General features: G+C 35.1%; 1 protein-coding gene across 8 annotated transcripts; it reads right to left on the minus strand.

Moving 5' to 3' along the window:
- Window positions 1–1,112: 1,112 nt before the first annotated feature.
- LOC101216402 (THO complex subunit 1) lies at window positions 1,113–27,171 on the minus strand. Of its 8 annotated transcripts, none has more exons than XR_004216698.1 (25): window positions 26,983–27,171; window positions 26,334–26,452; window positions 25,348–25,443; window positions 22,630–22,713; window positions 21,740–21,814; window positions 20,862–20,955; window positions 20,091–20,236; window positions 19,900–19,971; window positions 18,925–18,997; window positions 18,575–18,640; window positions 18,396–18,442; window positions 17,120–17,191; window positions 16,838–16,963; window positions 16,668–16,733; window positions 16,527–16,568; window positions 15,948–16,064; window positions 15,774–15,856; window positions 10,988–11,054; window positions 10,311–10,382; window positions 10,112–10,162; window positions 2,739–2,798; window positions 2,506–2,655; window positions 2,009–2,264; window positions 1,531–1,846; window positions 1,113–1,444 (listed from the first exon to the last, which is right to left on the minus strand). XR_004216698.1 is itself a non-coding variant. In XM_011656912.2 (24 exons), the coding sequence occupies exons 3-24, from the start codon at window positions 25,366–25,368 to the stop codon at window positions 1,710–1,712; spliced, it is 1,977 nt and encodes a 658-aa protein (XP_011655214.1). In that variant the 5' UTR covers window positions 25,369–25,443; window positions 26,334–26,458; window positions 26,983–27,171; the 3' UTR covers window positions 1,113–1,709. The 8 variants fall into 8 exon arrangements, 1 of the variants encoding a protein (XP_011655214.1); XR_004216699.1 differs by having other exon boundaries at window positions 26,334–26,455; XR_004216701.1 differs by having other exon boundaries at window positions 20,883–20,955; window positions 26,334–26,458.
- Between the last annotated feature and the right edge of the window lie 677 nt (window positions 27,172–27,848).

A 27,848-nucleotide genomic window follows, 5' to 3' on the forward strand; every position in this document is an offset into this window, starting at 1 on the left:
TACACAATTATTTATATTTGAAATACGATAATTTAAATTTGGCTATTTTTTGTACATGATCATTTATATTTGACAATTCAATATTCCAATAATTTTTTTCACAATCTTTTATATTTGACACACGATCTTAAAAATCCAAATAACAGTTTGAAAAAAAATAGCATGATCTTGAACTAAATAACCGTTTGAAAAAAAATTACAGAAGAATAGAAAAAGACGATAGGAAGGAAAAGAAAAATTGCAAAAGAAAGAATGTGAAAAAGAAAGGACAAAGAAAAATATTTATAAAATTTATAAAAGAGAAAAAGACGATAGAAAGAAAAAAAATCGCAAAAGATGAAAAGAAAAGATGGCAGAAGAGAAGAAAGACAATGATAAGGAATGACAAACCTAAAATTTTAAAAAAAATATTAATTTCACGGACTTAACTTTTTCATTTTGTTACCCAGGCTATAAATATTTTTTTCGTTTGTTTTATTTATGAAAATTAACCCTAAATTTTTTTCGTTTGTTTTATTTATGAAAATTAACCCTAAAATAATTATAGAATAAAAGTTGATCCCAACTCATCTAAACTTAGGAATCTCATTTCTAAATACTAGTAGAACTAAGATAAACTCTAAGGTCAAATCCATGTAAATAGCTTGTTACTCTCTGTTAAATAGTTCTCTTAACAACCTATAAATAGTTCTCTTAATAACCTGTGTATTTAAGCCATTTTTCTTTATTTTGTGTAGGCCATGCTTTCTCATTTTTCTTTATTTTGTAGGCCATGTCTTCTCTTCTCCAAATTTCCAAATTACAAATATTTGACATCAACAATTAATTTTTAATTCTTTCTTTCTTATATCATAGTATCATAGATAAAATTGAAGGATTTTTTCAAAAATATAACAAACTTGACTGACGATTCAATACCTAGTTTAGTTGCAGTTCTAATGATTCTGGCCTGTTTTAGCTTGGTTCCCAGATTTAGGGCCCAGATCAAAAGAAATTTTAGGATAAATTTAGCAAAGCTGACGTAATTTTATACTTTTATTTACCAAATTTACTGTTCATTATTTAAATGCTTTGCAAAGGTCATTTAGATAAAATTCATATAACATATGATATTAATGCCGTAAAATGCCTCATCTTCATTCAATTTGCTGAAAATGAGGCGTCAACTTTCCATTAGTTGAAAATGTGCTTAATATCGTTAAAAACTATTTTTCAAAAGAGTTCCATAAAATTTTAAGAATCAAACAGAAGCTTCAAATCAAGGACAAATTTATCTGGAATGATTCAAAGCATTCAGTGAGCCTTTCAAACATCCTATATGATTTTATATTGAAAACATACTTCTTTCAGAAATAGTGTCTTCCCTTTGCTTGGCCCTTTTGTAGCACTGATTTCTCATAATTGATCATATGGAGCCGAGTGACCAATCTCCCATATCGGCTTCCTGTGCAACATGCAATTATGTTCAAAACACATTCATCTGCACAAATTTAGCTACTAAAAAGATCATGAAAATCCTGAAATTCCTACCAATTGGTCATGGCTGACTTAGGACGGAAAACTACAGCAAGAGAACGAGCTCCTAATCAAGTGTTTTCTACATAGGCCCATCAGACTCGTCACCATATTTCCAATAGATCCATGAAATATTAATTTGTCACACAACATTCTGAACCCTCAATGCATTAAAAGAAATCGTCGGATCGATTTCATTTTGCTGAGAAACATATGTAAAAATGGGTACAGCAGTGGGGTAATGAAAACTTCAAACTGTAATAGATTATGTTGCCTTGTGCAAAAAGCCTGAAATCTCCCCTCATATTGTTTGGCTCAAGAACAAAGAAACCTGCAACCGATTATGGTTATAATAATCCTGAAATTAGTTGATATGCAATTGTTAGACATTAAGAGACAGGACTAGAATTTCAACCTGCAGTATCCAATTCTGGGCAGGCTGCCAGAGATGAACCTTGCATGATATTATCGAAGGGTTTCTGCACAAATCAACCTGCAGTATCCAAATCAACCTCTGCATCTGTCTCGCCATCAATCATGCCCGGCTCCACCTCAGCATCGGCTTCCAACTGGCCTGCCTCTTGACCAATATCCGTGTCAGAGCTTAGTTTATTTTCTTCTGGAGTTGAAATACCACCTTGAGATACATTGCCCGTGGCAATAGCTGTATCGACATCCATCCCTGCTGATGGCCCATCGGGATCACTTCTGGTTCCTTCGCCATCGTTCTCACTGGCTGGAGTTGCCATCTTGTGCCAAAATCCATTGATAGAAAATATTAGAACAATCTTAGAAAATAGAAAACATGAATGCTAAAAATTAAAATGAAAATTAAAGTCCTCAAGGCCCCCATAATCATTGTCTTACCATTTGAAAGAAATTTTTACATGTTATTTCAAATCTACATTCTTCACACAGACCAGTTTACCCAGTAAAACATTGACATTACACTAAAGTGCCTATGTATGACTAATCTAAATTGAAGTCTACCTGATTTTCATCAACTTGCTGGACTGCCCCTTTTGCTTCTTCCTTTTTAGCACGTTTAGATCTCTCATTTGGTTTGGCTTGGTATTTGGCTCGTACATCAGGTGGCAGGAGTTCCAACGGCACAACACCTTCAATGCCATGGTCGGTGAACTGCAAATTCCACGTTAAAACAACAGTATCAGATTTTCTTCATCAAATAAAAATGCTAAAAAAAAAATATTTTTGAACCATACCCGAGAAAATCCTTCTAAATCCTGCCGAGCTGAAAACCGAAGGCCTTTCCAGCAATAAACCTGAATAAGAAAGAAATCTGCTAAATAATTGATGACGTACGTTGTCAAGTTCTTAATGGTAGTACATTAAACATTACAATATCCATTAAAATAGGAATAAAACAGAAAAGTAAGATACATTATCATTTTACTTCAAAATGCAGCGAATGACTGGTGGAGATTGCTGAGAAGTTGGTGATTGGAATTTGAAATAATTGCTTGGAGTGAGTTTAGAAGGCTTCTTATAAAGAAGAAAATTGTTGGGCCCCCGATCATTCATACATATAAATGTAAGGGTAAGATGGGCATTGCACAGAAGACAGATCCTGGAGGGATTATTGGAGAGGTAGAAAACGGTTGAAGGGCCCACCTGGAGGAATGTTTTGGGGATTGCCAAAAGTAGGTTTTATTTTGTGAAAGGCTGCTGAGAGCTTTTGAAGGAGAAGAGGCCAGCCTTTCAAAGGAGGTGGAATTTCAATACCATTTCCATTGTTCTTTCGTTGTTTGTCTTTGTTTGTGTTGTTCTTTGGTTGCTTAATAGCTTGTGAGACTCTTGAGATTTCCATTCAATACACCATATCAGAGTGTTATTTCTGTTTGTTTGTCTTTGTTAGGATTCTTTTGAGTTTCAGGTGGAAGAATCTTAACAAATTGGTATTAGAACATCTAATTCCTAGGGAGAACACGTTCAATGGTAGAAAAACAGTTGGAAGAGAGGATGGAGTCGAGTGAGAAAGATTTTCTGGGACTGAAAGAAAGGATCCTTAGACTAAAGAAAAGTGTGTAGAAGCTTGCCAAGGATGTGAAGGAAAACAGCACAATTCAACGTGAGGAATCATGCAATTCAGAAGGATCGAGACTTAAATTGAAAGGGAATGCGGAGGAGACACATACATCGACGAGGTTGGGAATTTGAAGATCTGACAAAAGTACAAGAAAGTTGAAATGTTGATCTTGGCCGGAGAGAACCCTGAGTCGTGGGTATTCTAGGTCGAGCATTATTTTGAGATTAACGAGCTCGACGATGCAAAAAAGGTGAAGGTTGCAGTTATTAGCTTCGTTCAAGATGAGGTTAACTAGTTTCAATGGAGCAGTAATCGAAAGAAGATTACCATGTGGGAAGATTTGAAGAGCCGAATGTTTGAGCAATTTCGTGAAACTGCGAAAGGAAGGCTGGGTGCAAGAGTCATTCACATCAAACAAGAGGGATCATACACCGTTTATGTGAAGAAATTCTTGATTAACTTGCCACCCTTACTGGAGATGGCCGAAAGTGTGTTGATGGATGCTTTCTTGATAGGGTTGGAACCAGTAGCGGATCCAAAAAATTTACTGACAGGGGACTTCGAGTTGTAACTTAGAGAAAAAATAAAAATCTGGAAAAGAAAACTACACAAGCAAGACTTGAACAATGGTTGGAAGGAAGACTGACAAGCATAGTTACCACTAAACTGCCTATAAATATTAAGCATTAATTGGTTTTGTTTATACATGTTATATAAAGATAATAAAGTTGAGGGGGGCTCGAGTCCCCCCTGGACCAATACTAAATCCGCTGGTGGTTGGAACTGACTCTACAAGTTGAGGTTGTTAGTGTCCCTAAGACATGGGAGGAATGTATGAGGGAAGCCCAATTGATGAATGATAGAAATGTGGCCCTAATATTAGCCCTAAGTGAATCGGTGAATCGGGTGCTAAGTGAATGGGGAAGTCATGGGCCTAGCAAAGCAAAAGCCTAACCCACTATGCCTGGAAAAACAAACGCCGAAAAAGGAGGCCCAAAGAAAATCGAAACCATGCATTAGATATCAATTCCAATTAGGAGAAATTACACGAAGAGGGAGCTACCGATGAAGCGATCGTCCAATTCTAAGTTCAAGGCGCATCTTGAAAAGGGTCTTTGCTTTCCTTGTAACGAAAAGTACTCTCATGGGCATCATTGCAAGGTGAAGGAGAACAACGGATGTTTACAATGAATGAAGATGAGGAACTCGAAGAAGAGGTTGTTGCAGGCGCCTTAGAACAAGAAACCATGGAGCTGAAGACTTTAGAGGTGACAGGGGATATGAAATAACATAGTGAACTATTCTGGGTTTTTCGGCAAAAGGAACATTGTAGCTAAAGGAACGATGTAGGGAAAAGAGATAATCATACTAATTGATAGTAGGGCAACTCACAATTTTATCCATTAGAGGCTTGTGGATGAGCTGAGATTGTCAATTACAAAGAAGACGAAATCCGATGTCACTATTGGGGATGCATCAGCTCTTGAACGTCGAGGAATATGTAAAAGAGTGGAGGTCAAACTACTGAAATTGACCATTGTAGTTGATTTTTTAGCAGCCGAACTGGGAAAAATGGATGTCATCCTTGGGATGCAGTGGCTGTGCACCACCAGGTTTATGAGAGTTCATTGGCCATCTATGATCATGGCTTTCATGGCAAATAATACACCAATTATCCTTAGGGGAGATCCTTCACTAACAAAAGCCATATGCTCGCTGAAAACACTAACAAAAACATGGGATGAGGAGGATCAAGGTGATAGACCACCTATCATATTACAACATAGCAGAAGAGGAAAGAAAGGTTCAGCACGTGTCGAAGGGGAAGGCAACACAGAAGTCTTGGGTAATTAGTAGAGTCTGTTTTTAGTTGCAAGGTTCAGCACAGAAGTCTTGGATATGGTACAGGGGCTATGCTGATTCAGGCTAAATGAACCATTGCCTATTAGTCATATTTTGGCTTTGTGAGATAGGGCAAAACCTGTGTACGAGAGAGCTAACGGCAGTGGTATTAGTGGTCCAGAGATGGAGACCCTATTTACTTGGAAGAAAATTTGTAGTGAAGATGTAGAGAATCCATAAGTATAACACTAAAATACCCACATAAATGGCAAAACAAAGGCAGCACGCTGATATACTTTATTTATATATAAGCCAAAAAGAGTGATTACAGCAGTCACAATATGCAAATAACAAAGAAAAGACACCAGAAAACATACCCAGCCTCCTTAAAGCAAGCTGAATATTCTCTCAGGCCACAGCAGCCTCCCCTATCAAAAGATGATCAAAATAAAACCTAGCTACCCATTCCCCAAAAAGACATTTATATCATTGCCTCTCATTCATCCCATGGGCCCCACCTGCACGATCTTTCTCTATCATTCTCTCATCATTAAATGCTTGCACATTTACCTTTCTGCCCCTTCTTTTGTATGTATGGACAATTGGGGGCCTTACAGAAGACTGATCAAGGCATGCTGAAATTTCTATTAGAGCAGAGGGTAATTCAGCCTCGGCATCAGAAATGGATAGCTAAATTACTTGGCTATTCTTTTGAAGTGGTGTACAAACCAGGATTATAAAACAAAGCTACTGATGCATTATCCAGAATGCAACCAACTGTTAATCGCTATAACTTGACTGTCCCAACCTTATGGTTCATCAAAGGAATAAATCATTGACTTTGTCCTCGACGAGCTTACTAATACCCCTTGAATTTTTTTTTGAAACAGAGACAAACTTCTTTATTAATAATAAGAACTCAATGTACAATAGAATTATACAAAGAGCTAAATATTGGAGGGAATTATTAATACCCCTTGAAATTCCGAACAGTGTATGGAACGATATCTCAATGGACTTCCTTAAGGGATTACCAAAGGCCAATGGGTTTGAAGTAATACTAGTCATGGTGGATCAATTCAGTAAATATGGTCATTTCTTGGCATTGAAGCATCCTTATACAGCTAAGACTGTAGCTGATTTATTTGTGAAAGAAGTGGTAAGACTCCATGGCTATCCTCATTCAATAGTTTCTGATAGAGAGAGTTTTCTTGAGCAACTTTTGGAGAAAATTATTCAGATTGGCAGTACAAGGTTGAATCGAACCTCTGCATATCATCCTGATAGAATACCTCTGCCCTTCCTCTCTTTCAAGGAATGTTGCAGCCCTAATTCTTCATACCCTGCTTCCCTCCTCAACTTCCTATTATAACCAACTAACTACTAACAAATCTAATTACCCTTTTACCCTTATCCTATACTAATCTAGGTATCTAACACATCCACAATTGGATGGTCAGACTGAAGTAGTTAATCGAGGAGTAGAAAACTATTTACATTACATTGGGCAGAATATTGGTACAATACAACGTACCAAAGATTATTAGGAGTATAAACCATTCCAAGTGATTTATGGCCGACTACCCCCACCTTTAATATACTACGGGGACAGAGAAACTCCAAACTCAACACTTGATGAGCTTCTGAAGGAGAGAGATGTAGCATTAGGGGAGTTGAAGGAGCACCTCAGAATTGCACAGGAAAGAATGAAGAAATATGCAGATCAGAAGAGAAGAGAGGTGGACCAAGTAGAGGACATGGTGTTTCTGAAGATAAGACCCTACAGACAAGTGTCTTTGAGAAAAAAAAGAAATGAGAAACTCTCAAGTTTTTTTGTCCCTATAAAGTCATTAAACGAATCTGAACCAGTGGCATACCAAGACATGCTAGAAGGGGCTGCCAAGACATGAAGCTACGTGAGAGGCCTATGATGAAATTCACAACTATTTCCAGAGTTTGACCCTGAGGAAAAGGTGAATTTGGAAGGAATGTAATGATAGACCCCCTATCATACTACAGTATAGCAGAAGAGGAAAGAAAGGTTCAGCATGTGTGAAAGGGGATGGCAGCACGGAAGTCTTGGATAATTAGTAGTCTGTTTTAGTTGCAAGTATAAATAGTCTTAATTTCGGAGGGAGAGTTAGTTAGGCTTTTCTGAGTTAGTTTGTACTCTGTTTCATCCTTGAGAGATAGGATAACAGAAGGTGAGTGCCCTAGTTTCCGAGTTGAGATTCTCTCAATTCGTTTCTCTACTTTCTTAATCGTGTACTGTGATTTCATTCTATTAATACTATCAATAAACTTCTATACTTGATAATCAAATTCCGGATCCCATCATAATGCTTCCTAATTGAGTTCCATAATGTGGAGATTGAGGAAGAAATTGAGTTCACAGATGAGATCGAAGAAAAAGGAGATGAAAGAAGAGCTGCCAATGATCAAATTTCTATTGGAACAATATGAAGAAATTTGCACTGGAAATAGACGTGGATCACTACATTCTTACTATGGATGGACAGAAACCCATTAACGTTAGACCTTAAAAATATGGCTACGTTCAAAAGGAAGAGATTGAAAACTAGTCACTTAAATGTTACAACAGGCATTATTCGTCCAAAGTCGCAGCCCATACTCGAGTCTGGTGCTATTAATAAAGAAAAAAGACGGGGGGGTGGTGGTGGTTTTGTGTGCAATACCACAAGCTAAATCAAGGGACTATAGTTAACAAGTTCCAATCCTAGTGATTGAAGAGTTACACGATGAGTTACATGCAGTGGTGGTTTTTTCTAAATTAGATTTGCGGTCCAGGTATCATCAAATTAGAATGAGGGAGTGACATCAAGAAATTGCATTTCGCACTCACGAAGGGCATGAATGATGAATTCCTTGTTATGTTGTTTGGTCTGACCAATGCCCAAGGCATCTTCCAGTCACTCATGAACCAAGTGTTTCAGCTTTTCCTAACGTTTTTTTTTACATATCCTCATGTAAAGCACAGACATCACTGAACATGGAGGCATCTGAGAGTTACGTTTAGTATCCTCAAAAATAATAAGTTGTTTGCTAACCAAAAGAAGTGTGTGATAGGGCACTCGAGGTACAATATTTGGGTTATTGGATCTCTAGTAAAGGAGTGGCAGCAGATGGGGAATAGGTCAAAGGTATGGTCCAACGGCCTCAACTAAAGGATATTTCAGAGCTTCGAAGATTCTTAAGCCTAACCAGATGTTACAAATGTTGGTTAAAAGGGTATGGGACATTGCAGCGCCACTCACTAAACTCTTATAAAAAATGCATTTAGATGGAGTGAGGAAGCTACAGAGTCCTTTGAACAATTGAAGCAAGCCATGGTACCTGTCCTAGTGCTAGCTCTTCCAGACTTCTCTTTATCGTTCACTATTGAAACTGATGCGTCGAGTGTGGGGTTGGAGGCAGTGTTGACTCGTAATTCATTCAGTTAGGCGAAACAAGTTGCTACCCCAACATGCAGATGATCTGGTATATGTTTCTAGTAATTTGCATCTTTTGTCAAGAAGAAATCTAGAATATTCATAAGGGGAGACGAAATTATGAGATGTCCTACTTTTCTAGAAATTAGGCTTCGCTGTGTCGTGTCATATCCGTGCTTCCTAGCCAGTGATTGTGATGCAATTATAAACAGTACAGTCATTAAATTACTATTGGCTGTTATTTCTGTTTTAACCATTCTTTGTTAGTAGTTGTTTTTGTCTGTTAGTAGCTGTTATTCCTGTTTTCAACTGTTGTTGTTAATAGCTGTTTTTCTTCTGTTAATAAGCTGTTGGCAACTGTTATTGCCAAGCTAATCAGTTACAACAACTGATTAGCTATAAATCACCATTCTCCTATTGAGAATGAGAAAATAGATTCTTGAATAAAAGAGAGAAATTAATCCCAGCTTTGAATTACATCAGATTGTATAGCCTAAAGCAAGCAGAAGAAGAAGACTCACAATAGTATCAATCTTTAGGGGCATGTCTTCTTTCTGTTCTCCACTTCTTATCCCACTCAAAATTGTTTCGAATATTTTATCCTTAGCTTACGTATATTCTACTCAAATCACTATTCAATCTCTTTACAAAGTTTTAGCATCTTCATGATCACCATCCAAAGTTCAACTTCTTCTTCATTTTACCCTACTCCCTAGTCTCTACCTCTCGAAATAAATTTGAATATGTTAAGATCCCCAACCTTGAAACTCAGAAAAATCTCAACAATAGCACAAAACAGAGGTAGCACTCTGGAAATATATTGATATCACAGTGTTCAACAATCAACCAATAGAGCAACTATAAGCAAGGAAATAACAAAATACTATAAAGGAAATAACCCCGCTCCTTTGAGAAGGCTGGAAACTTCTCCCTATACATCAGCTTTTAACCCAATCAATACCTAAAAACCCAATTCCCAAAACATTTTCTATTTATACCCCCTTCACAGTGTGGGCCTTCAGGTGCTATTCTCTCCTTGGCATTAGGAATTCCCTGTTTTACCCCTTCTTTTATATGTGTGCAGATATGGGGGTCTCACGGAATATTCTCAGTCCTATGATTCTGCATATTCTTCTCATATAATTAACACAATCTGATGTCCTTTTATTCCCTTAACACCACCCACCCAAGAAATTCTAAGCAATTTAATGAGCTGCACGGCGTGATAATGAATTCAATACAATGAATGAAAACTTACTCGGTTATTTCTATGATGATATTCAGCTTCAATCCCAGCAGACTCATCCATCTGTAACAGAGAAAGAACAAGGTTCATCCTACTACGTGCAATGTATATAGTTTTTTCCAACAAGATAAATAGGCTGATATAGATGAGAAATGGTTAATGTTGTGATTATTCAACTCTAGGAGAAAAACAATGTGCTTAATATGCTTACATCTTCTGCCAAGGGTTTCCAATAATCAGAGATTGCAGGACTACGAACACGTTGAGGATCAGTCAAAGCATTCTGATGAAATAAAAAATTATGTCAGTTTTTATAGTCAATAGATACCTGAAGTGAATTATTTACCAGCAGAATATAAGCCTTTAGACCTAACATTCATTTAAGTGTCATATCATGGACAACACCAGGCAATGATGACTAATTTATGTTCCTTTGTAACTAAATTATAAAATGAATTTTGTGCTCATTTATAGATTAATTTATATAATTTCAAAATTAATGCTTAACATTTAGATAGTACAGTAGAATGTTTTACTTTAACGATTTGAAGTACCTCAACCTTTGGATTACTATCTGACCATACAAAATACAATGTCTAGTAGTTGAAACACTTGATAAATGTTTGGCACTAACATCATGTGCATAGAGATTTTACAGAGGATAATTTAATTAAATCCACGGCAAAAGAAAAATGTTCAGAAGACCAGATAGTTTTTAGATAGAGAGAATAAAAATCTAGTAATTTCAAGACACATACTCTCAAGAAGTAGCTACATATGTTAAATTATGGAAAATATAAGCAATGAACAAAAGCTTGGACTTGGCAAGATCATTTGAACAAATATTAATTCCTAGTAAAAATAATCTTGTATGGGATAGCTGCACACCGGATTCTGATCAGACCATTTCCACAATTGAGAAAGTTCTTTATTCCCCAGTCTCCATCTTGGCCTACTGAGAAAAGTTTTAAGGAAAAATGATTAATAACAGTGACAAGCATGAAAATCATTTTTAAAAATAGAAAATCATTTTTAAAAATAGAAAATCAGTTTTCACTAAGCCAAATAAAAATAAAAGAAGACAAAAAAAAGGCCAAGTCAAAAGTGGGAAGAATATAGTTAGTCCAATCAAACATTCAATCTTATAACTTAAGTAATATGGAGTGACAAAGAAACATTTCATCAAAGTCAACCACGAACAATTTTTTTTGTCTGTTGAAAATAAAACAAGACTTTTTATTGATTAAATGAAAAGAGACTAAAGTGCAATGAAACAAAATAAGCAAATAACGAATCATAACTAGACATTGTCCAAAAAGTAGAAGGGCTAAAAGATTTACAGCCTGAAACAAAAAGCAATGGCTCTTGATAGAAAACCACTAAATCTGAAACTAAGAAAACCAGCAAGAACAACCATGTGATGAGGCCAAAATAGGACACTGGACACAATAGAGCAAAGGAACTTGGAGAAGTGAGAAACCATCCAACAACATTGACCTCGAACAATATAAGCTATTAATTAAATCAGCGGGTTGCAAATGTAAATGTAGTAAAAAGTATCCAACTTTACAGGCATAAATTGTAAAACCTTGACCTTAGGATACTTAAGTCTTTTAAGAACTTGAAAGGATAGGTTTGGGTTGGAGTTTAAGAGTGAGAAAGTAACTCAAAGAGAATCGTTATAGGTGTGTCATGGTTGGTAGGAGAAGGAAAGACATGTTAAGTTGTTCTAAGTATTTAAAGTTGCATGCTTAAAGGAAACCATGTGGCGGAAGTTTAAGGGAAAGGAAGTTGCCGGCCATGTGGTTGTGTCAAGGGTTGTCGTAAGGAAAATTTTGCCTAAGTCCATGGATAGGCGAGATTGGCATGGTAGGCGGCCAAAGGAAAGGTTGAGAACCTCTAAGGAGGTAGTTAGGCGGCCAAGGCATGAGTTGTGTGGCATTGGGCAAGAAAACCTCTAAGGAAGTATCATAGGTGGCCAAATGCACTTAGGCGAGAAGAGGCTTGGCATGAGGAGCTGGTGAGGCTAAGTGTTGCGGAAAGAAGGCATAAGCATTGAAGCTAAGCGACCATGAGGATTGGCGAGGAGGCCATGTGCACGAGGAAGGCTACGACCAAGCAAGGGAGGTTAGCTTGACGTTTTGGTTGAAGGTTTTGGGAGTGGAACCTTAAGTTAGGCGAGGTGTTGAGGTGTGTAAGCGTTCAAGGCAGGTCGGTCAAGTGTCTTACAAATGTCCATAACATACAAAGGTTAAATTGCGGCAAGTAGGAGGTGTCAAAGGGCTGACATTCAAGGTTCGCTATAAATAGGTGCCTTCAGAAGAGGAAAGCTCACAGAACACTAATGCGTTTCACTTCAAACCACTTGCAAAGCTTCAGAAATTGAGTCTAGTTTTTAGAGTAAGGCTGTTGAACAAAAGTGAGACGAGGAGGAATGAGTTTGAACTCAAGAAAGAGAGAAAGATCATTTCTTGGAGCAAACTGAGCAGGGTTCACTTTTAAAGATCTAAAGGAAGCATCTCTTGGAGTTTTATAATGAAATTTTATGGTAAGCAAGATAAGACATTTCTAAGCAACTTTGTAGAAGAAAGTTTTCTCATTCAAGTTACGGATTTTTTAGTTATAAATTTTCAAAGTTGAGTTAAAGTTCTAGATGAAAAATCAATTCAGGGTTGGCCGAGTGTCGAGAAAGGTAAGGCGAGCTGGGTGCAAGCTTTGAGCAAAAGAGGTTAGTGAAGCTTGCATTAGGGCCAGTGCTGGGGCGCGCAACACGACCTGCGTATAAGGACAGAGAACGCGCAAGGCACATGTGGCCAACGAGGCACGCGATAACCTCTGCGCACAAGGACGCACACGGCCAAGTGAAGCGCACGACACACCCTGTGAGTAAGGTTATCATGCGGCAAGGCTGGGCAGAGCCCAGCACATGTCCCAGCCTCACTCCCATCCATGCTTGCACGCCAGCCTATGTCTAAAGGCATTGTTAGGCCATTTTGGTGATTTTTAGCATTTCTATGTTAGTTTTGGTATTTGATCAAGGGGAATTAATTGGAATTAACTACCATTATTTCAGGTCAAGAAGAAATTGGGCAAATCTATAGGCCAAGGACCTAAGCTTGTATATGTGAGTGAAAAATGAATTTCTTAAGTGGTTTCTAACCATGTTTCACAAGATATTAATTTAGAGATTGTTTTAAGTAAAATGTTTGAGTTATCTAATTTATGAACGACTTCCAAAGCATATGATTTCTTTAAAGTATTTGATAAAGCATGTGTAGAAGTTCTCTACTGATATAATACTAAAATACTCAACAGATTGGCAAAACAGAGGCAGCACTCTGATATACTTCATTTATACACATATGCCAAAAGATTACAACAGTAGAAATAAGGAAATAACAAGCAACGATAATAACAAACATACCCAGCCTTCTTAGGTTAAGCTGGCCCCTTCCCCAGGCTGTAGCAACCTCTCCTATCAAAATGATGACAAAAAGTAACCTAGCTACCAATCCCAATAAGGCCCTATTTATATCTCACCTCTCATTCCTCCCCGTGGGCCCCACTCTCACGTTCTTTTCCTAACACTCCCCGATCTTTTACTGCATGAGCTTTTACGTTTTTGCTCCTCCTTTTGTACGTATGGACAATAGGGGGCCTTAAAGCATGATTGTTGAAGAATGTTAAACATGGTTACATTTAAGGTTTGCTTAATGCAAAAAGATTCTTTAAACGTATCGAAACATTGTTTACAAGTTCATGATTCTATACATGTTTTGTCTAAACTAAGTTATCTCAAAATAACACTACGGGGTAGATCATGGGGCACCGAGAAAATTGAGGTAAGACACTTATCTCTGAGAAGCAAAGTTAGGGACACCTAATTCTGAGGAACGGAATTGGGGATGCCCATCTCTGAGATTTGGATTTGGTATCAATTAGCTTTGCCATCTACTGAGTAGATTCTTGGGTTCTAGACGAAGAAAAACCAGTATTGGAGTTACTAATTTCTAAATGTTTGTCAAGCTAATGTGTTTATGATATTGTCATAGTGATTGCTAAAATGTTTATAAAATGTTGTTTTAAAACCTACACACTCACTGATATCGTTTAGCTTATACTTTCCAAAATGTTTTCCACTTTCCAGGTAGAGGTTGTGTTCTTAGAGCCTAATACACTGTTGTCTGTCGGCTGAAGGATTTTGTTTTCCTTTCGTATGTTATCTTATTGTTTTGACCTTGGTACTTACAGTCATGTAATGTTAAAGTCTAAAGTTAGAGTCAGGTTGTGAATGAATCTTGTAATTAAGTTAAGCAGGATTGTGTTAAAAGTCTTAATGATACTCCTTTTGGGTATTTGTTAATAGATGGGCCGAACTGCAGTTTAGTTTTGTTTATAAGTTGTGTTATTTGCTTTTGCATGTGTTTCATGTCAGTGGTTAAGGGTCAACTGGTATAGTTTCGGAGGAACAATATTGGTTGACTTCATGCCGTCTCTCGAGCCGAGAGTGGAGGGGTGTGACATACATGGTTAAAATGTATTTTCCTGGATGCAAACTCATGATATCTTGCACCGATACCATGTAAATCACCAATCAACCTAAAAACTTAAAGGCCTATTTGGTAAACCATTTGTTTTCTGGTTTTTGTTTCTTAAAATTAATTTTTGAAAAACAGGTGTGTTTGGTACTTAATTCACTTTCGGTTTTTTAAACAAAAACTTGTTTTTAAAATTATGATGGAAAATTGAAAATGAAAAGAGGAAGCATTCAAAAACATACATTTTGCTTTTTATAAAAAAATAAATTAACTAATATATGGTTTTGGTTTCTTAATAAACAAAAAATTTAAATAAGAATTTAAAACACAGAAGAAACAAAAACAAAAAATTGAAATGGTTACCAAACGGGAGCTATGTTATTGGGTCATGATAAATTTAATTTTATATTAACTCTTAACATTAAATAAGTAACCTAAACTCCCGCAAATTCTGTACAAAAAAATGCAAGCCCGTGACTTGCTCTAATAAAAATAAATAAAAAGCCCATGTATCTACAAATTACAATACCTTACTTCATTAAAAGAAAACCAACATTGTCCTTAATTTAAAAATATATTATTTTATTTTACATTAATTTACATATACAAAACAAAATTGAAAATATTTACGGCTCGTATAACAAAATAAATAAATAAAAAGTCCACGAATCCCATAACTTGAGTTAATTTTTCTCATAAATTCCAGAATTTCTTTATCACTCTTCCAGAATTTATTCCTTCTTCGTCTTCTCTCATATTCGGTGTCATTTTTTTCATAAAGACTATTTTCTTCCTTATTCTTTTTTCATTATCAAGTATTGTACCAAAATCGTTTAAATTGAAACAAGAATATTTTTTCAAGCGTGTCTGGGATTAATCACGGGCAGTTTTGTTAATTCACATCGTGGGCTTTTTCCTTTTTCAAAATTGTTCTATACGGTGTAAATATTTTCGCAGTTTGTTCTATTTGAAAAAGAAAACCTTTATTTTATTTTTAAAAAAGTAAAGAATAACAAATAGAATAAAAAAGGCTATTCACCAAAGTTTTGTAGAAAGATGAATAAATAATTAATTTTGAACAAAACTAATACTTGATTCCGCTACTCCCCACAAAGTCCATTGACAAGAAGCCATACCGTTTTTTAGTTACATCATTGATGGTTTTCTTTTCAATTGGTTGCTTTTCAAAAGGAGCGCAACCATCACGTTTCCACCATACCTACAAGCACATTCAAGAGATATTTAAGCTGAAAAATGGTTATGGAAACAAACAAGAATATAATAAGCAATAGAGTGAAAACAATTCTCACCCAATTATTTTCCCGTTGTAATATATGCTCAATCTTCTGAAGGAAGTCTTTCCCTCTGGGCGGTGTCACCTCAAGCAACTTCTTCACACGCTCTTCACAAGATTTAATTTCCTCTCTCTGGATTTCAATTTTCAAATATCTTTTTTTAAAAAAAGGAAAGGGCATACAATAATGCAAGAATAAAAAATAAACATATAATAAAAGTAAAAATGAATCGAAAATGGTAAAGAAAAGTATCTGTCAATTTTATGCTAGTTAAAGGAATTGATAGGCAGAACTTATTTTTTAAGAAAATGTATTTTCCTTTAACCAACTCTGTACCAGTAACAATTAATAATAAATAAATAATATTAATATTCTTCAATGCCTCAAACATTGATGTTGAGAAGTTCTCGTGGCAAAACACATTTCAGCAGAGGCTTTGTTGTAGGTTGCAAAAAAGGATTTAACTTGGAAAACTGTTTTCAATTTAACCTCTCGTAACTAATTTCAAGGCTAAAAACAAGAAGAGAAATGTGAATTAGGATTCAAGTAAGGGCTGCACATTACAACAGCTCAAATATGCAATACATTACTAACCATGGTTTCAGATGGAATATCTTTCTCATTTTTTCCTGGGGCCTATAACAAGACAAGAAAATAACTAATTAGGACTACTTCAATCTTATAGAAAACCAAATCCGCCTAAAAATTTTAAACCAAACAAACATTGTACCCTACCTTTAGATAATCAAACAATATAAGGCACTGCATAAGAACGTGACGCCGAAAACTTGGGTCCTTCAACTGCCACAGAAAGAAGAAATAGCAAAACGAGACATACCCAAGTTAGTTTGAGTGATAACTTAAAATTTTACAACTTCAGGAGATACAAACTAGATCAAACTTACTTCTAAACCCATCAGTTTACTACTAGTAAGATATTTTATGCTGAAGGTTGCTGACTCTTCCTCCAAGATGTTAGCATCTCCCTCTTCATCAGACAAAGGTTGTGCATCAAAGGTATTCAATACGACCTTTAAATTTCAAAATCCAAACTAAATGTACTTCATTACATATATATTTATAAATGTGAAAACTAAAAGATATTACAAGGTATAACTTGAAAGAAAAGATACACGAGCTATTTCTATGTAATCAGAAAATAAAAAGACAATGACAAAAAGGCATACCATTAAACTAGATGTGAACTTTTGCCACTTCGTCGAAGCTAGTGCAAGGGAGGCAGGATTACAAAAGAATTCCTGGATAATAATACACATTGAATTTTTGATGTCATTAGACTCATTACCCAAGTGAGACACTTCAATTTCACAAAAGTAATTTCATTAGCACTTGATATATTGTAGCAAGATGAAACTATGAGATAGTTACATTACTATACCTAAAACCAAAAAAATTCCTGGATAAGAATACACATCGAACATTTATTATATTTTTAAATGTTATATTTTGATAAGTGCAACGAAGGTCTTCTTACAAAAATGCTAGGTTTGGAAAACCAGTCTTTTCTGTTTTTGGTTCATTGCCTGTATTGTTTTTTTTCTTCAGATTTATTTTTAACTATTTTGGTTGTTTTGCACTATTGTAACTGTTGTTCTTGGACATTTTATGGTCTTTGGATTTTCATATGGTAGCGCTATGGGGCAGTCTTCTCTCTTTATTTGAAGTAAGCTGAGAGTTTGACGGAACATTCAGCTCCAACGTGAGAAATTATTTTGGGCCCAGTCATAAAAAAGGGGCCACGGCTACTTTGGATTAACTAAAATATGGTTTGAACAAAATCAAAGAGTATTCCATGATAAGTTAGGTTGGTTAGATCGAATGGACATTGCAAAAAGAGTGCACTTTACACAAGGAGTTTAGCACATTCTCTATTCAAGATTTGTGTTTGAATTGGCTGACTTTTACCTGTTAAGATATTTGGCTTTTGTGTATCTATCCTATATATTACCCTGAAGTACTTCTTCATTACTTTCAATTTTATATTCTACTAGTTTTGTATGGACATGATGAAGACACCCCCTAGTTGAGATGTCCAGGTGCACCCCCTGATCCCTAGGTCTGTTTATTGTACTTTAGTATATATCTCTTGTACTTGAGTTTCATATTTCATGAAATAACAATAAAGAGACAGTCTCCTTTTCAGAAAACAAATGATAAAATCTTGCTTCCGTTTAAAAAATAAGTTAGTTGTTTAAACTTCAAAACTACAACCACCAATTTCTAATATAGGACAAATGAACTAAAATGCCAAGCTTGATCCTCATTATTGTACTTACCTAGAAGATTTTGAAAGACTATCGAAAAATGATTTAAACAAATGGTGGAAAGAAATTCTGTATGGATTGAACTTTCAGAATAAACTTGAAAGACGTGAGTAAATTTTCAAACCAATTAGCCAAAAACAACCACTGACCACCCCACCACTTTATGTTGCAACATTACCTGTAAACTCCAAAAGGTCTTGTAAAAGTTGAAATCAATAGAAAAGCCTGAAAACAAAGAAGAAAAATATCAATTATATCACAAATATGAAAGTAGCAAAAGGAACTCCAATACGTCAGTTTTCTAGAATGGAAAGAATACTGGCATCAAAGAAAATATTAAACACTGCAATAGCATACCATCAGGGGGTTGTTTCTCATATTTTGTTTCATTGGAGGTGTTAAACACTCCTTTTATATTCACAGCTGCAACAATTGATCAAAAGAACAAAATTATATGAAACAATATAAAAATAGCATTTGTGTACTTCGCTTTCATGGTGTAAATTACTACTTTCTTTTGTGATTACAACGTTACATCTCTCATTTCACAATGGGTTAGCATTAATTGCCCATTTATAATTCATAATCTCAATTCTTTTATGGAAATATGTTTCTCATAAAAAAATAAAAAATAAATGAAAATAGACAGAGAGGAAGAACAAGAACAAGAAAAAAAAGAAAAAAAACTGGAAATCCAAAACACATACCGGAGCGTTCAGATAGAGGGAAAAAATGTGCTAGAAACATCAGAATGCGTCCACAAAACACCACATCACTTGCCTAAATTCAGATCCAGAAATTAGTAATTAATTCTTTCATAAGAGGGGGAACGCTCAGCCATACTAAAATAATATTCAGATAAGAAGCGGGGATCATAAATTGAGGAGAACGGACATCTTTTTTACACATAAATAACAAAAGGATAAGCTCGATCGCCAATAGTCTTTTTGTTTTTTGGGGGGGGGCGGAAGATGTTGGTTTCAATGAAAAAATGAGTGAATAAAGAGGAAAATCTGGTGAGAATGGACTCTGTTTGCCTGTAAATGAAAATTTTGTATTTAAATATGTTCCATTTTTTTGGCCATATCAGCATCCTGTTTGCTCATTCTGGTGACAACCAATTGTGATTTCAAATTTCTTCTCAAGGAAATTATAGTTAATATCTGATAGCTGTGCTTTACCGTTTCATTATATCAATGCTGCCAAATCTACTCGGACGAGGATTTGGTTGGAAAGGAATAGCAGAACTTTTAACAAATGGACAAAATATTGGTGGGATGTGTTCGAATTAGCAAAGTTTCATGCCTCTTGTTCAGTGTGTGTGTGTGCTTTCTGTATAGGAAACAATTTTGTTGATGATATGAAACTATACAAAAAGGAGAGACCCACCTAATGAAGTTACAAAAAAACATATCCAATTATAAGAGAATTCAATCAATAAATTACAAAAAGAGGAACCTTTTACATCATGTAAAGTCAAGAAACATACGAGAACACTCACAGCTTCAAGGGTCTACCATTACGCTCAATCCATAAGACCCAAACATAGGTTTGGTTGACATACCTCCGTAACGCTCTCTTCTCATGCTTAAAGGGACAGTCCTTTAGCAAGTGAAGCACTAGAAGATTTTCCAATTGAGACTTAAAGATTAAAAGAATGCAATTGCAGTACATTATAGTACCTTTGATAGACGACGGAGCAATTGATTGCACGTTCTCAACATGACAAGTTTTCCGCGAGCAAAAAGCTCTTGCTGTGTACAAAATAGCCATTTTGTTTCAAAGCAAATAAAGCTACAGAGAACTAATAGGAGGGGAAAATAAGTACTTAAAAGAAAAATGGAAATAATGAATTTCAGTAAAAGGAGGAAACCTTTCCCAATATGTCTTGTTTACTCTCAATGTAACCAAAAATATCTTTGCAGTTCCTCAATGTTGACATTTCAGTCAGGTCCTCCAACAGTTGGAATATCATGCCTCCTTCAACATGCTCTTTCTCACAAAGATATAGGACAATGTCTAAGGCAAGAACAAAGGCACTAAATGATCAAAAAGTGCCCAAATGTTGAAGAAAGTAAATATAAACATTTTCATCCTTAGTGCAGTTTCAATGCAGCAAAATCTTCAGACTAAAACTAAATTCGAGGCCAAGACTAGATCCTCATTGACAATTACAAAAAAAAAAAAAGAACATTCATTAATATTTAAAAAACATCTCAGTCCAGCAACGATCTTGAAAATTAAGGAAAGAGATGGAGAAAGAGGATCCAAGATTTTAATTAAAAAATTGAGTACAGATGCTGAGCATATAAGATTTTCATTAAATGTGGAGCATGTCAAAACTGTGGTGCATGTTGGGTTAGTTGTCAAGACACATGACAATCCTTGGTAGGTATCTATTGAAAAAAAAACTAGAAACACGACATTACTTGGTAGGTATCAATTGTTCTAAAATAGAAATAAATCAATAATCAAAATCTGCTACTTCTTTTAAATACACAACTACCACAATAATTAGTAAACCATACAACAAAAAGTTAAAATCAGTTGAACACCTATAAATTTTCTTTCCTATTCAAAAATTTATAAAAATGAGACCATTAGGTTTCAACAAAAAAATTGTCTATGAAATAATGCAAAATACCAAGAAGACGTGGAATATGACCCTGTGAAGTTTCCTTTTCATCAATAGACATCCCATACTGCATTACTGGCTCTGTTGATTGAACGGCAGATGACTGCACCAATTCCAATTGAAGATCAGCTTATTTGCAAAAATACTAGAAAAAAATGTGAGGCTGAAGAATGGTACCACATTTGATTTTTTTTTTTTCAAGAACAAACTTAGTCAAAAGATAGATATAAAAGAGGAGGAGATGGGATATCCACACACCTACACACCAACCCGTTAACAAAAAATAAAGCCAGACTAATGTAAATAGAGTAATTGAATCCCTGCTTAATTCTTGACCTCAAATTTCTTGGCACATCCTAATGGAAAATTTTCCTCTGTTTTTTCTTCTTATCAATTCCAATTTGTCCCATTTAAAAAATATACTTTTTATTTCAGGAGAAACAGCTAAAGATTCTATTTAATATGAAAATGTAGACATTGAAGACATGTGGATAATGAACAAAAATTATTCCCTAAGTTAGAACTTGAAGAGAAGTAAAGGAGTTCGTCTTCCATTTCATCGTGTTAATGTCCAAATCTTACAAAAAACCTAGAATGATAAATCAACTCTTCTTTTTTGAACAGGATAATTTGTTATAAAACTATACAATCACAGACACACAAATAGAGTTTCCTTTCAATATGTAGATTTCTAAAAGAATATCCAATTTCTTCATTCCATCAACAGCTCCCAAAGGCGTTGCATTAATCTACCATGACAAAATGTTTAATTTTAAAGAATTACAGATACAGAGAAAAAATGGTAAAATCAGTTTCTCTACCATATCCATGGACCATGATTAATGAAATCTAAAACTCAATTAAACAAGCTCCACTGTTTAGCTTACCACTAATTCTTGAAGTAGTCGCCGTAGAATATTTTCCAGCAACTGATTTTCATCTTGTGCCAATTTTGTGTGCTTCTGGAGAGTGAAAAGTAAAAAATTAAAATTAATAATAAAGAACTGCCCAATCAAAAAATTAAAATGAACGGACAAAAAATCATTATACATTTAGGAATTGAAGTTCTGATTCTTTTGTAATATAAAATAAACCAAAGCTTTAATAAATTAATGCTATCAAGGAACCTACATGAAAGACTTAAAACTAGTACAAAAACAGCCCCAAATTGATAAGAATAGACCATGAAGGATTAAGGATATCAACATTACTCCTTACAAACGGACACCAAAAAATGGGGCTTTGAACCAAGCCAAGGACCAAACAACATCTGGAGACGCTATCTTAAGACAAAAACTTTGTTCTCAGTATTCAGGAAATACAATGAATTTGAAGTCTCCACTTTTAGGAATACTAATCAATCAAAATAATGGTGATCAAGGTCATTAGTTCATTCATATAATTATACAAAAGGAAGGGAACTTCAGGCATCCAAGGGTCAACTAACTCTAACCCAAGAACTTTTTTTTTGAAACGGAGACAAACTTCTTTATTAATAATAGGAACTTAAGCATGAGAAAAAGAGAATTATTGAAGGAAAACTACACGGCGGGAGAAAGCTACCAGCCTTTTCGTGTGTGTGCGCGCTCAAGTACTCTTGTTGTAAGCCAGAACAAAACACTGACCTCAACAAAAAAAAAAATCGTAACTTTATATCTATTGGTCAACTTTGCATTTTCCATATGACTTTAAAACTTACAATACACTATTAACTTGTGATGTATTATTTATTATCATGTATGACATTGCATGTACTCCAATGTTTCAGTGTAGCTACCTGAGGTCTAATAACATCTTGAACTATCTGCAGAGCAAAATTTTCTGGTGGCCCCATTTGCAGTATGGCCTTTCGGAACTCTTCCTGTAATAAAAAAGAATTGAGAAAGATACGAAGAAGAAGAACACGGCTGCATGACTTTTTCTATAAAAACAACTTCAACTTAAGAAAAAATGAAGGAATACGGCCCATTCAAAAAAACAAGCCCACAAAAGATGGAAGCACCCTTTAAAGGAACTCCAACTATGCACAATAGCGCCAATAGAGTTACAAAAGGATTTCCAAATCGAAGCTCACAAAGTGGCATGAAAGCAAACTAGGGACCAAATCTCCATAGGATCCATTTCCAAACACCCTACTATTCTGCTCCCCTCACAAGACCTATAAAATCACAACCCCCCACCCCCCACCATAAGAAACAACCCTTCTCCCTAGAAGACGGATTGAGGAAGAACTCCTAAATCATAGCACTAACATGACTATGACGAGCATACATCATCCCAAACGTCTAAAGGAAGGTCTCCCAGATACTACGCCAGAGAATATGATCCAAATCCTCTGCCTACCAACAACGAATACAACAAAAAGGCCTAACCAGCAAAGGCATCTTCCTCACAAGTCGATCCATCCTGTTAGCATGACTATGAAGAACTTATCAAGTAAAGAACCTCACCTTCTTAAGGATCTTAATCCTCCAAAGCATTGTAAAAACCAAAAACCAACACACCTATAGAAGAAGGATCAACAAGATACTTTTTTTTATAAAAGCAACCACTTTCATTCAGAAAAAATTAAAGCATACTACGGGCATACAAAAAACTGAGCAAAAGAATGTCTATTGAGTAGTTATAAAAGATTTGTCTATGAAGCAGTTATAAAAGATCTTTGAAATCGAAACCTCCAAAGAAACATAATGGCAAAAAGAAGAAAGTCTCACTAGGGTCCCTTTCCCTGCCTCTAAAAATCCTATTGTTCTGCTCACCCCACAAAGACAATAAAATAGTGTACATCCCAGCAAGCCATAAAACCCAACCCTTCTCCCCCTTGAGGCAAATTGAGGAGGAACTCCTCGATCATACTCCTAGTACCCCTCTAGAGAGCCATAAAGAAACAAAACATCTGGAAGAGCAACACCCAAACAGAACTAGCATACTCACAGTATCAAATGATCCTTCTCCGCAATTTCGAATTCATGCAATTTTTACAAGAATTACACGAAAAAAAGTCTGTATACAATAAAATAGAGTTAGGCTTCAATTTACGATTTTGTCTTTTTCTCGTTCGTAGTTTGTTTTCTTGTTTGGTTTTCTCGTTTCCACTACATATTTCTCATTTCTCTTTCTCGTGTCTAGGTCCTATTTCTTATTTGGGTTTTTCATTTCCTAATCTGATGAGTTTCACTTAAATCTTTTTCTTATTTCAGTTTCTATTTCTCATATCTAATCATCTTGTTCGTGAATCGATAGGTACTCCGATTTCTTGTTCGTTCAGTGTTTGTGTTCTAATGTCACATGCAAGCCCTAACGCCAAAACCTAAATAGTACACATGCACTGGAAATTAGAAGTGTAAAGTGGGAAACATGTTATCTTCACTAATAGCTTCAATAGATGCTTGTGGAAGGTATGTTTATGAGACAAATGGACGATTGGAACTCTAATGAACGAGAAAGAATGGGAGGAATGAACGAGAAAACGAACAAGGGCAAAATGAGACAAAAAAGAAATAGACGGGAAATTTGTTTCAACTTAAACTTTTCAAATGGGCAAAATTAGGTTGAGGGAGAACGCGTAACACCAAATGAGGACGAGAACAAGAAAGAGAAGTGAGAATATTGTCAAAGCGGACCAACTTCACGTGCATGTGAGTTTTTTTTTTTTTGTAAACTCGCAGGTGGCTGACGTCATCAAAGGCCACCTTCATTAGAATTTGATAGACGAGCCAAATTTCATTTGGGCCTCCAAAAGAAGCAAGTTTCCCATGAAAATCGGACGTTTTAGAAAAGGGATAGTTGCGAATATAGAAATTAGATTCAAAATATTAGCATACATATAGCAACATTTAAAAAAATTGCAAATATAACAAAATCTGTCAAAGTCTACCAAAGATAGAGGTCTATCACTGATATGGACTATGTTGAAAATATTGGTCTATCTGATAGACCATCAACGATAGAAATCTATCACCAATAGATTCTGCTATATTTATAATTTTCTAAAAAAGTTGCTATACACTTAATTAATATTTCTAAAATTGCTATCCGTTATGATTACCCAAACTTTTTTAATATGTGAAGGGAATGTTAGTCATTTCATATACCTAAGAATCCTAAAGCACTCTTAACTCCTATGTTTTTGGACTATTTTTCGCCATTTTCGATATTGATAAAGTACCCTCTCATCATGTTCCCTTCGTTTACAGGACTTTGAACTCGAAGCTATGCTGAGGCTGATAGTTACTCATGCTTTGGCCTCCAGAACGCATAAGAATTACTCAGTAGTGCCAAATTCTAAACCATCGTCATGGTAAACTCACACTCTACATCTACAGTTTTGATCACCATTAACATTTATATATATGAACATTTTCATGAACGTACATATTTATAATAAGCAACAACTTCTTCATTACATCATATATATATATACAATAAAGCAATTTATATAGAAAAAAAAAGTAAAGCAACTTATAAAGAAAAAGAAAATAAAGCAACAACTAACCAAGTAAAGTGATAGATCCATTCAACTTATTTCTATTTAGCAACAACTTCTTCAACAAAGTCTCTAATTTGTTGAAACTTGGAAAGTTGTTGAATCCTGTGAGAGGAGAAAAACAATATTTATTAGTTACTTATTTAGAGAGAGAATGAGCAAATATTAGGGACAATTCTAGAACACTAAAATTTAATCCAAGAAGAATTTAGAACAACATGATAGTCTAAATCTTAACCAAAAGAACATCCAGTGTTTAAATTATAAAACTTTGCAAGGTAATGATGTAATTAGAAATTTATATGATATTTATTCACATGTATGCCAAAAACCAAAACTTTTTCACTAGCAATGATCAAACTAACTCCCATGATCAACCTACCATTCCATAACAACCCAACAAACTCACTCAAACATCAACCTACCCCATAAGAACCCAATGAAACAACTTTGTCTCTTTGTACAAATGTAACACTAACAACAATAGAATACCTTTACTGCTTACAAAAAAACTAATTGCGGCGTGCGGCGTGCCCACCCAAGGTAACATTGACATTGAGACCTTAAAAAGGATGTTTAAGCCCCCCTCAAACCCGCTCCATGATAAAACTATCCCATAACAACCCAACCTCTATACTTCACTTTCCACAAATGTAACAACAACATAATCGCTAAACCTTGACTCCTTACACAAAAACTCACTTTGGCGTGCCACCCAACGTAACAATTACATTGAGACCTTCAAAGTGACGTTTAAGCTCCCCTCAAACTCACTCCATGATCAAACTACCCCATAACAACCCAACCTCTAAGGATGCAAAAACTAAGTTCAACTGAAGGCTACCATAACTACATGGTAGCCAGAACCAATCATCAAAATGCAAAATCTAGGTTTAACTAAAGCTACTATAACTACAAGATAGCCAGAACGAATAATTTGAAATAAATCTATCTATTCTCAATAAAAAACAATTAGAAATTTTAAAAAAACGTACCTTTAAGTTCAAGGTCCAACTCAATGTTTCTGGAGTGGTCATGTATCTTGCGAGTGGGTTCAGAGCCATCTAAGAATGAACTTGCATATCCAACATCTCATCTAAACGCTTCAATCTCTCTACTCCTTCACTCAACAAAATTTCTAAGTGTTCGAACAAAGCTAGGGATGGTGTAAAGCTTTACAGATATACCAAAGAATATTTAATTGCATCTTTTCATTAGGAAATCATTATATCGAACAAAGTATGAGGATTCGAGCAAGATTTCTAAGTGTCCATGCAAAAAGGGCCCTTTCTATACACATAAATTTATGCAAGCAAGATTTGAAACTACTTCAAAAGTTTGGTTCATACAACTTTCGAATGTTAACTTCTTCTTGTTTCTTATTCTTCTTCTTCTTCAATTTCTCTTAAAAAAGAACCAATACAACAACAACAACAAAAAAAAAAAAACATCAATCGATGTACTAACTAGGTCTCAATCAAATAGAACAAAAACCCTCAATCCCATTGTCAAAATTTTGAAATTCAAAGTAGTACAAACTTTGTAAGAAAAGAAAACCAAAACCCACTTAATCCCATCTATGAAAAATCACCTCACTTACCAGAATCACAAGAGGAAACCATAAAAAGGATAATGGAGACTAACCAACAAGAGGAATCTGCCGACAAGTTGCTGAGTTGACGGTGGCAGCTAGGTGTGACGACTGCGGCGACGACAGGTGGGTTCGGGAGCTAGCTGGGTCGGAAGATTGTGCGTGGGGTGGGAAAAAAAATGGTTGAAAAGAAACGAGGAGGAGGGAAGGAAAAGGGAATACGGGCTGTTTGGCCAAAGTTTATTATAAACTAGGATCAGGACTATTCACTCGTTCCCGTTTCTTCTAAGTTTATTATATATTTTACAAATTTTAATTATAACAAAACAAAAATGATATGGTTCATATAAATCTTTTAAGATTTAGTTTAATTTAAAAAAAAATGATAAAAATTTGTGTAACATTAAAGATTAAAAAAATTTAATATTATTTAAGAAAATTAACATGACAATCAATATTTAATTTCATCCCATCTTTTAATTTGAAACTAGTTTAAAGTTAAATGATATTTTTCTAGGACAAATTCAAAAGTTCTAAAAGTGAAATAACAATTTCTGAAAGTTTTAAAAAATGTTAATAATCTTTCTTTGTATTAGAATCAAAATTGTTAAAATTTAAATGAACAAACCCTGTAGTCTAACTAAAATATATAAAATTTTAAACAGAAATTTTGAAAACCTAAAAAGTATAAATAAATATGTAAATATGATTAATTAAAATAGCATTTAAACATTCTTATTTATGTTTTTTTATCTTTATAAAATTCTCAAATATGATTCCGGGCCCACTAAAGGCTCGTTTGGTAACATTCTCATTCCATGTTTCTTGTTCATTGTTTTCTGTTCTCGGTTTCGTGTTCATTTCTTTTTTAGAACAAGAAACAGAAATGTGTTTGATAATTGTTTTCTTGAAAAAAAAA

The sequence above is a fragment of the Cucumis sativus genome, chromosome 5, assembly GCF_000004075.3.
Source record: "Cucumis sativus cultivar 9930 chromosome 5, Cucumber_9930_V3, whole genome shotgun sequence".
Taxonomy (NCBI): domain Eukaryota; kingdom Viridiplantae; phylum Streptophyta; class Magnoliopsida; order Cucurbitales; family Cucurbitaceae; genus Cucumis; species Cucumis sativus.

What these genes read in the sequence shown, in the direction of transcription:
- LOC101216402 (XM_011656912.2), bottom strand. Translation starts at nt 25,368, where the DNA reads ATGGATCTATCACTTTACTTG. An exon ending in AAGATGTTATTAGACCTCAG is followed by an intron (nt 21,815 to 22,629) that starts GTAGCTACACTG and finishes TTCACTCTCCAG; the next exon opens with AAGCACACAAAATTGGCACA. An exon ending in TACAACGGGAAAATAATTGG is followed by an intron (nt 15,857 to 15,947) that starts GTGAGAATTGTT and finishes ATGTGCTTGTAG; the next exon opens with GTATGGTGGAAACGTGATGG.